Below are 10,386 nucleotides of genomic sequence, written 5' to 3'. Positions count from 1 at the left end.
TTTTGGCCATCAGGGCTGGTTAAGGTGATGAGCGGACAGGAGGAGGCATCTGCCCAGTTATCACCCAGAAACCCTCACCCTCATCCCTCCCTCCATCCATCCCTAGCTGCTTCAGTGGTAGACTGGTAGACTGGTCTCTGTGGATTGTTTTGTTTTTCACCGCTCAAGTCTATAGTGGAGACAAGCGAGGTTGAGCTGCTGGCCCTGACCAGATGTCAGAAGGAGTGGAGCAGTTCTTCACCCCAAACAGAGCAGAGAATTAACAAGGAGTTAATTTAAGGAGAGTGGAAAGTGGAATTGTTATTAATTCAGATGAATTTTTGACAGGTATGATGTAATTTCTCTGAGGGGAAAAGCTTCCCGAGCCAGTGTATTGCTTGTTTTATACTTTAAACCCAAACTTTTATCTTTAAAGCTAAAAACACTCAGTTCTCCGAGTTTTGCCTCACTTGATGAAGTGAGAAAGATAAAAGTGGCCACATGGAAGAGAACACAGTGAATGTTTGGATGAGGTCTGGTGGATTCTTGGACAAAATAATTTCCTGTCATGGGACGGTGAAGATATGAGCTGAACTGTACTGGATGGGAACACATTGGGATCCCACTATCACAACTTTGCTTTACCCAAAAAAACCTTGGATGCAGTGTTCATGTTACTGTCCCATTCCAGCTGGAAACTCTCCAAGTATGTGAAACAGCCACTGACCAGATCTCCCAGAACGTCTCATAACCAAGCTTTTGGGTTAAGGTGAGACCGATGTAACGTCAGCTCAAAGACATCAAAGGACCATCAACTTCTCATTGTGTGCTATCTCCATCTTGACTGTCCTCTCTGTCTAATAGCACAAGTGGTACGACACATGAAAAGCTGAGAAAATGTGTTGGCTTTATGTGGCAGCTGTTTGACTCTAGGTGAAGGTGTGAGGTGCAGCAGGACGATGTGTGTGTTGCTGCTTTGCAAACAGGAGCCAGAGTTCGCTAACCACAGTGGAACTGGCAGCAGCGTCCGCTTGGCAAACCCCTGTAGATCCCTTCTCTAAATAAACGAGGCCGCTGGATTAACCAGCTTACACAGTGATGAAAAGACAACAGTGGCCGTCCATGAGCAAGCTGCCCCGGGACCAGAGGGAGACTCCTGGTCCGGGAGACCGCTATGAGATGCTGGGGTTCGAGCCCGGAAAAATAGAAAGGGGGACTCAGGGTTAGAATAACACAACAGACCTCGTGTTCTTTGAAAGACTTCTAAATCAACCTGACCTTCGCCTGACTTTTGGCGACAAGGAAGGAGGGGAGGGAGACAGAAAGAAATCTGGTTTCTGTTTGCCATCCGCAGTCCCTGACAGAATTAAAAAAAAATATTTTACAATTACATAACAGTTAGGTATCCTAGTAACACATTTTCACAATTAATGGGTCAATGTGTTTGCTGTCATCATATCAATCAATCATCAAATGCAGCAATGCTGGTTTTCTTTTTTAACAAAGTCCCAAACACTACTTTTTCGTTTTGCCTCCATTGTTTTGGTTTGGATGTATGTGCATGTGTATGTTTTTCCCCCTAAACTTAATTTACAAAAATGTTGCTTGGTAAATGTTCTGATCAGTTGGTTTGTACACGTGTATATTTCTATACATGTTAAATATAGAATATGTGACATGTGGAGCTGTCCAAAGGTTACCTTTGACGGAGCTGGTTTAGCAACAAAAGTGAAAAGTAATGTTACTTTGTCCAGGTGAAAACAAATGCAACAACATACGCAACTTGTGACGAAGCACTGCAGACAGCCCTTGTAACGGTTCACAAGCCAAAAGAAAATTAGGAATCACCATCTTATAACACCAAGATCCAAGATCTGGAGGACAGATCAGCGACTGAAAAAGCAGCTGTGAACAGTGAATAATGTGCAGCAGTCACGTAAATATGTGGAATGAGCAGGATCTCTCAGCTACTGTAGCACCACACACAGAAAATACACACACATGCACCTCACTAATCTTGTCATCCCAGCTCATGAAGAAGCCTCAAACCCCCCCCCACCCCACCCCCCACTCTACTCTAACCCCCTCATCCTCCTGACCAACTTCATGCACCTCATCAACCACTGACAGACATACAGAGAAAAAAAAACGAGACAAAGACGAGAAAAAAAAGAGAAGGGTGGAATCTGAAATCCATCCAGGAGAAATGAGCCGTAAACATCATGGCTTTTTCATCAGGGGAGGGTAACTGTAATCAGTGGAGGGGGAGGTGGGCCAGGAGGGCAACGGGCAGTTCAGGGACAGTTTGGAGGGTTTTTGTCCTGCAGCACTGAGGCAAAGAGAGATGAGAAAGTGGTTTTACAAGACACTGGGGTTAACCACACTGTAAGAAATAAGGTGAGGATGTAGTAAAAAAAAAAAAGTAGGAAACTCATAAAATACTGGAACATGGAATTGGCCCTGTTGTGCCATCATTTCAGTGCACCAACAACATTTTTCTTTCACCTTTACTGCCTCCACTTTGGCAGGTTGATTGCTTCTTCATTGAAAGCCTCAATAGAGGCAGCTATGAAGCAGACAAAGCTCTCTCTCTCTCTCTCTCTCTCTCTCTCTCTCTCTCTCTCTCTCTCTCTCTCTCTCTCTCTCTCTCTCTGTTTCTAATGAATGAGGCACAGGTTTGACTTAAACTTCAAGCAGTTGATTCCTGCCGCAAGCCCTGAATCAAAAGTGCTGGGATCTGGTTCTTGTTTTTCCAGAACAGCTCCAAATAAAGAAGTACATAAAACTATATTTTGACTTTGGCGCTGTGGATGAGACATGAGAGAGGAGGAGAGCGAAGGCTGCCAAACCTTAATCACAAATGCAAACAAACAAACAGAGTGCAGCGTGGAGGTCCTTTATAAATGGTATCCCTTCTGCAGTGTACTGTAAATCAATGTGTGCAGTGTGTTTTTGTCAACGTGCATACATGTACTGTATGTGTGTGTATGTGTGTGTGTGTGTGTGGTGTGTGTGTGTGTGTGTGTGTGTGTGTGTGTGTGTGTGTGTGTCTGTAGAAACAGGATGAATATGGGGGCTCAAAGACAGGTAGATTACTTTGGCCGCTCATCAATCGAGGGCCAGTTGCGGCAGCAATGTTGGTGGTGATGACAGACTGTCCGTTCAGACCACACGCAGGTCACAGGCCGCTGCGCTGACCCCTTGTGGGAGAGTTGTGATACTGCGTGAAGACAAATGTGTGTGTGTGTGTGTGTGTGTGTGTGTGTGTGTGTGTGTGTGTGTGTGTGTGTGTGTGTGCTCTTGACAATGACATCAGGTTTACTGCAGCAGAGCAGAAAGGTTGAAAGACGGAGATGCAAGTGATGGGGAACTAAATCCACAGTCCTCGTTCTGTGCAGAAATGTATCCCGTTAGTTTGAAGCTAATTTAAGGCTTCAGTCCGAGTTAATTAAGTCAAGTGAGTCTGTTTTTAGTACAAAGTTTCCTCTTTGTGTCTCCCGAACAGTGTTTCCTCTTCAAAATGGCTATTTGATTTGAATAACTTTATACTTCTGAAGCCTCACATTAGCCTCAGATAAACACATTTTTTGCACAATGTTCATGTGAGCATTGTAAGGCAGATTATCTTTGTTTTACAGTAAGTTTTATTGGTAAAAATACATCAAATCTGTCTCTGAAAGATGCACTATATTGTGACAGGGTGGTGCAGACTGCATCAATAGGAAGGTTTTTGGGCCCTTGTGAACAATAAATCAGTGGGAGCCATTCACAGGAAAAACTAACAATATCCGACTGCCCATGTAGGAAGTGAATCAACTAAAACAGTCCCCCATCTCCTCCAAAATGAGTTGGGGGTTGGATATTATCATATGTATTACAACATCGCCTCACTTGTGGTTGGAATAGGCTCTTTTGTAGAGGAATACTTAAAAACCCACGATGAGCAATTTTGTTTTATTAAGCTCTGCTTTTATGAGTCCTCTTTTAGTAAATGCAACCATATGTACAACTGGAATAAGATCCAAGAGAGGGAAAGGGGCTGAATGACAAGTGACCTCAAGAAACACTATAGAAATGTTTTGGCCAAAATCACATACTGCTCTTGCCTCTCTGTCCATTCATTGCCCTGTATGTGAGCAACCACTTTGGCGACATGTTGCATGCAGCTACAAAGAGTGGATAACACGAAACAGACCGATTGGATGACTTGCAAGGAGCAGTGGAAATTAATTAATCCTGATGAGTATTTCTGCTCCGAGCTCTCCCGTGGGAGCGCAGCTGGGTCTGACTGACCGGGTTTCCTCGCCAGCTGCAGTGACATGGAGCATAAACAAACACATCAGTGCATGGGGAAAATTGCAAACATGTTTCAGTGCCTGTGACAGGAATAAGAAGTATTAATCATATCAGCAAATTTGACAGGCAGCATGAAGGAGGAGAAATGTGCCTTGAGCTTAAATCTGGTTTTGTGGTCTGTGACTTTATAGTTCTATCCAAATTCTACATATGAGTGTGTGTCGGTGTCCATGTGTGTGTGTCCGTGTGTGTGTTTGTGTGTGTGTGTCAGGTGGAAGGCAAGGAAATGGCTGTGCTGCACACATGTCTGTGGTTGTGGTCAGCATATGGGAAGCATTCCAGGAGTGAGGGGAACAAAAAAATATCCTCCCTCTGACACTAACAAGGTTTATAGACGCTGATCAGTCCGTCACCATCTTGGAGCCTTTTACAGAAACAAAAATATAAAAACGTCTGACACTTTCCATTCAAATTCCCCATTTTCCTTCATCCGCTCAGTTATAAAAGAACAAACTGATCCGTGGCTCAAAATCTAACTCCCAGCTCAACTGGAGGCTCGACAGGTGATGTTCTCCCCAAGTGCATCTAAAGTCAAACGCGAGAGAAGTAGAGTGAGATTACACCCATAAAGCTGTCTGCCACAGATGATCTTGAGGAAAGTTGAGAAAGTGAGAGTAAGAATGCCAGAGCTATGAGGATAATGGGGAGCAAGAGTGAACAAGAGAGAAGAAAAATGGGAAATAGAGGAAAAAGCAAGCTGGATATGCTGACTTTCACAAATACTCTTATGGCAAAGAGTTAGATGAGAAGATTGATACCACTCTCATATTTGTCTGTTAAATATAAGGCTGTAGTCAGCAGCTTGTTAGCTTATCTAAGCATAAAGAATGGAAACAGAGGGAGAAAGTTTGCCTGGGTCTGTCCAAAGGTAACAAATCCGCCTAGCAGCACCTCTAAAGCTCACTATTTAACTGTTATACGTACTTTGTTTAAACTGTACAAAAAGTGCACATGTAAAATCAAGAAATCACCCTTAACAATAAGAGTGGAGGAGTGTGAGGAAAAAACAAGAGGTCAGACAGAAAACAGGAGATGGCAGCGTCTGCGAGAACTCATCCCCCTTTGCTTTTTGACATTTGTTTTGGGAGGATGAAACCGAAGCCATAATTTCACACACATTGCACAGACCAACCCCAGTGGGTTTCCTCGTGTTGCAGCCATGAGGGTGCAATCAGAAAATACTCTTTGTCTCAACTGAAACCAGATCGCAGCCTTGCTGCGTCGACATCACACACATCTCTGTGCAACAACAAAAGCCGAGAGTGCAGTTATGATGACCAACGACAGGCAGACTGAATGCAGATGTGCTCGTGTCAGATCAATAAATGTTATAGAGTGAATAATGCTTTCATTTGGATTAACTTAACTGTCAGTGTATGGGAATACTAAAGCAAGGACATTCATCATAATAAGTGTTTTTTTATTCATATTATCAACAGATGTGTTTGGCTCAGCCGGCCTGCTGCTGTCAGAGACCCACCGTTTGGTTTATCTCGATGATAGAAATGCACAAATACAAAGAGCATACACTCCTGCACACTCACACACACACACACACACACACACACACACACACACACACACACACACACACACACACACCTTCTGCCTCCAAGCAAACCCCCAAAAACAAGGCCTGTGTGTTGCAGCTGCAGGCTGATTGGAGTGACAAGCCTAAACTGTCTGCACCGTGGCCAACGTCCAGATTCACAACTATGTATGGTTTCTATAGCACCCCCTCACCCCTCATTACATGGAAAATTTACCAAAATTACAGCCCTGGAACAGCTTGCAGTCAACCAGAAGTGTGTTTAGATGTAACAGGGAGAAGATGTGGATATTCCCTCATGGCTATTATCTGTTTCCTTCATTTTCTGATTAAGGTGGCTGTTAATAATCTTTGAACTGATTCATTCTGGTGTTCCCATTTCCTACATCCACCCTAAATCAGCCTGGAAATCTAAATGAAGTGTAATGGCGCCTCTGTGTTTATCTGATGGGATACTGTTTACTCACTGTTTTCTGACTTCCCTGTCCTCTGTAGCTGTGTTTGTGGCTGGGACAGGGAGTAAACTATGGGAGGTGCCCACAGCCTCCTTCACTTCCTCCTCCAACCTCAGTGACAGCCTGTGGGAGCAGGACTGTCAGTACCACCACCTACAGGACCGAGTGAGAATCACAGCAGACATCCCCCCAAGACTGGACGGCACATGGGTGTCAACAAGGTGAGTTGTTGTAGCCATGAAGCAAGGGTTAACAGAGATTTGTAAATTAATGGTATCTGAATTTAAAAAAACAAGTCGTTGTCTTCCAGAATTTGATTTGAAACAGATATCACCAGATTTGTAGACCTGAGATGTGGCCTTCAGTCAGATTTGAATCACAGAATTGCAGACGTGAGACTGGTTTTCAGTACCTGGTTAAATGCCGGAAGCACAATTAAAAGAAACATACACATTGTGAATATTTAAAACAGCTATAATAACAAACTTCTATCAATAGCGGATCACATGCCTGCTTGTGTCTGAAAAGAGTCACTCGTAGTGACAAACCCAGAATCACCTCTGTGAAGCTGAGCTATGAGTTTTACTGGTCCACAACTTTACTTTTTTGGTTCACTCTCACAGCTTTTTTCAGCGTTCTTTCCCATCAGCAGGGAACAGTTTTAGGCTCTAAAAACCTGCTGTACACCATCAGCTCAGCTGATTAGATTAACAGCTCTAAAAGTAAAATGTAAATCTGTGTATGTGCTCACGCCCGCCTTCACCCAATGTTCACTGGGATCAGCTCCAGCTCCCCCGCGATACTGAATAGGATAAGCGGTTATGGATAATGTATGGACGGATGGATGGATTTCTGCTTACAAAGACTTGTAACTTGACTTGAGACTCTACTGATCTGTTCCCAAAAGACTTAAAGAAAGCTCTGGATCATGTGGTAGGAAACTAATCTCTGCTCACTTTTGTCTGAAATCTATTCATGACAAAAAACCTTTTTTTCATTCATTTATTGTGTTCAGGTGTGAAGTTCGACCCGGCCCAGAGTTCCTCACCCGCTCCTACACCTTCCACCCCAGCCGTCACTTTCAGGCCCTGCAGCACTACTACAGAGACAGTGGCTGCGAGGACCCGGCCTACTCTCTGATGATCAGGGGCAAGCTTCGTCTGCGCCAGGCCTCTTGGATCACCCGCGGGGCCATCGAAGCTGAACACCACCTCAGCAAGGTGGCCATCGTGGTCCACAGCCTGGCAGCCAAGCAAAGACTGGCCTCCATGCTTCCTCCGACCTGCGTGGGTCTGACCCTGGGGCGAGTGTTGCAGGGGAAGCCATATGAGCTGTACAACACCCGGGCAGGGAGGGGATGTCTGGAAGCGCTGGGCTTCTCCATGATGGAGATGGGACTGATACGGGTGGAGACGCAGCACCACAGCCATGGGGGGAAGGTCCAGGAGCTGCTCTTGGGGGACATTCACACTGACTGGACACAGAGGAGTCAGTACAGACCTACAGGGTACCAACAGCCACTACAGAACGCCATGGTGAGACATGACTGTGTAAATAAATAGTTACTGGTTCCAGCACCTAAAACGTGAAGATTAGCTGCGTTTTCTGTCTTTGTTTATTATTTAGGTCAGCAACTAACACTTAATTCTTTTTATAATTAATGTCACAATTCTTCTCTTGTTTAATTGGTTAGTCTTTATTTATAAGAATGTGAGAACAAAGTGAAAAATGTCTCAGAGCCCAAGGTGATATTTTGTTTTGACTGCCAAACAGTTCAAATTCCAAAAACATTCAGTTTATTGAATCATGAAGGCAAATAAAAGCAGCAACCCCTCATATAGAAAAGCTGGTGATTTTGCTCAAAACTAACATTACAATGAATTGATTATCAAAATTGTTGCTGACACATTTTCTACAGGTTAATTGATTTATTGACCAATTGTATCTGCTTCAAATAAAAACATTTTGGGGTTTTAGACTTTTTCCTGAGCAAACAAACATTTTCTTGTCTTTTACATTTCAGATTTATTTTGATCACAATTTTCTGTCATTTTAAAAGTGACTGATTGACTAGAAGCAGCTCTAAATAAATTGGTCTCGCCTCTGCTTGTCTCTCTGCAGCATCACATACACCCTTGCCCTGTGTGCGCCCTGGTGTACCGCTCCTCAGAGCAGCGCCCCCCGGTGTTGCCCCGCAGCCTGGCAGCTCCTTTGTCTCTGACCAGCCGCTGGGTCAGCCACCGTTGCGAAACCCGTCCCAACATCCTCTTCCTCACCCGAGACTTCACCTTCGATCATGACCAACACGCATGGCAAGGTGTCTACCGGCACTACTCGGACTCTGCCTGCTCTCAGCCCACCTTCACCCTGAGAGCCTCGGGCCACTACGCTCAGGGAAACCCCTCCGCCAAGGTCTCAGGAGCCACTGAGTTCGTCTTCAAGATCACCCAGGTGAGAGTCACAGCTCTAGAGGAGCCCACAGCAAAGTTACTGAATGGTACGAGGCCCGGAAAGTGTGGTCGGGCAGGAGGTTGGGAGGTCGGTGTGGAGCAAGACTTGACCCCCACAGATGGGTGCACCCTGCTGGGCATCAAGCTGCCACATAAGGAGTACGAGCTCTTCAAGATGGAGCTGGATCACAGAAAACACCCGCTGCTGTTCATCGGAGAGAGGCCGACTGACGGGTCCAGTCCAGACCGACCTCAGAGGAGGCCCACTTCCTTTCAGGCTCCCATGGGGCTTTGCAGTGGAGGGGACACACAGCCTTCACATCGCTATTTTAACAGCAAGCAAGTGCAGTTAGCAGCGAGTGGGACAGAGAGACTGGCACAGCTGGTGTTACTGGTGCTGGGATCTGTGCTGTGCAGCTGGATCTGTGTTTATTAGGGACACTGTTCACGAATCAAGTTTGTTTCACAGCTGAAGTCACTGATGGACAATGTTTTCTGGCAGATTTTTTTCACTCTTGCTCCATATGATGATGACCAACATGTGTGATGGTCAAAAAAGATCATGAGACACTCAGGAGAGCTGAATAATTTTTGATGTCTGGCTTTCAGATGCTAAAATGCTGCCTGTAGGTTCACTTTAATGACTCTAAACTACAGCTGCATTTCTACCTAAAACTAATCTGTATATAAACCACCAATATATACAAATGTCATAATGTCAGTATGTAAAGATATATTCTTTTACACATCTTCTTTTTGTATGATGAACAGATTCATTTCTTGTCACACGATTACTTCAAAACAAGATCACAGTGTTGAAATGTTGATCGGTTATTTCCACACCAAACTGAAAGCCATAAACTTTCCAGCAGACTTCACACCAGAGCTCATTTTCATCCCAGATGCAGTATAACTAATGCACTTTGTACAGAACATTGTTTTCTCAACATGCTGGAGAGAAAAGCTGGGAAGTGGAAACTGTGTAATCAGCACTCTAATAGCTGCCATCCTCATTGGTCCAATGCCTGTGTGAATTGTTGCTTTATCTCTATCCTCTGTAACAGCTTGTGTATTTGTCTGCTTTTCTATCAGCAGTTGATCTAAACAGTCAAATTTATATTTATTTTAACCATTTATACTGTACTTTTTTTGATAAGAGAAAGATTTTGGTCCAATATTTTAGTTAGTTTTGCCATTTAAGAAGTGATTATTTTCTATGTGTATTAAAATGGCTTTTCATAATGTCTTGTGTTCAATTAGTCTTAAAAACAAGAGTCCACAGTCATGCTAACGGTTATCTAAGGATGTCGCTAACATCAGCATGCTAACATGCTCATAATGACAATGTTAACAAGCTGACGGTCAGCAAGTGTAATACTTAGCATGCTCATCCATTTAGTTTTGAGTGTCAGCATGCTAACATTTGCTAATGAGCAAACACAAAGCATGGTTAAACTGACTTTTGCAGATATTTAGTCAGAAACCAAAGATGTAAAAAAATTACGATGGGCCTGGATGAAATGTTAAGGAATGACCAAAGTTGTTATAATTCATCCTGAGAGGGATATGAAAGTCTGAACCAAATTTTATGGAAATC

At 43.9% G+C, this 10,386-nt stretch overlaps 1 protein-coding gene across 1 annotated transcript in view; it reads left to right on the top strand.

The window, feature by feature from the left end:
• The window catches only part of apcdd1l (adenomatosis polyposis coli down-regulated 1-like), an 11,539-nt gene extending 1,527 nt beyond the window's left edge, over window positions 1-10,012 (top strand). The window contains exons 2-4 of the mRNA XM_068712469.1: window positions 6,380-6,560; window positions 7,355-7,874; window positions 8,461-10,012. Of these exons, the coding sequence (XP_068568570.1) occupies window positions 6,380-6,560; window positions 7,355-7,874; window positions 8,461-9,225 (1,466 nt within the window). The 3' untranslated portion in view covers window positions 9,226-10,012. The remainder of the gene's footprint in view (window positions 1-6,379; window positions 6,561-7,354; window positions 7,875-8,460) is intronic.
• Window positions 10,013-10,386: the final 374 nt, after the last annotated feature.

Source organism: Cebidichthys violaceus, unplaced genomic scaffold, assembly GCF_023349555.1.
Source record: "Cebidichthys violaceus isolate CVI_PGR_0920_01 unplaced genomic scaffold, fCebVio1.0.p SCAF_17, whole genome shotgun sequence".
In the NCBI taxonomy this organism is placed as follows: Eukaryota; Metazoa; Chordata; class Actinopteri; order Perciformes; family Stichaeidae; genus Cebidichthys; species Cebidichthys violaceus.
Note: the sequence above shows the minus strand (reverse complement) of the source record. Positions and strands in the feature narration are given on the sequence as shown.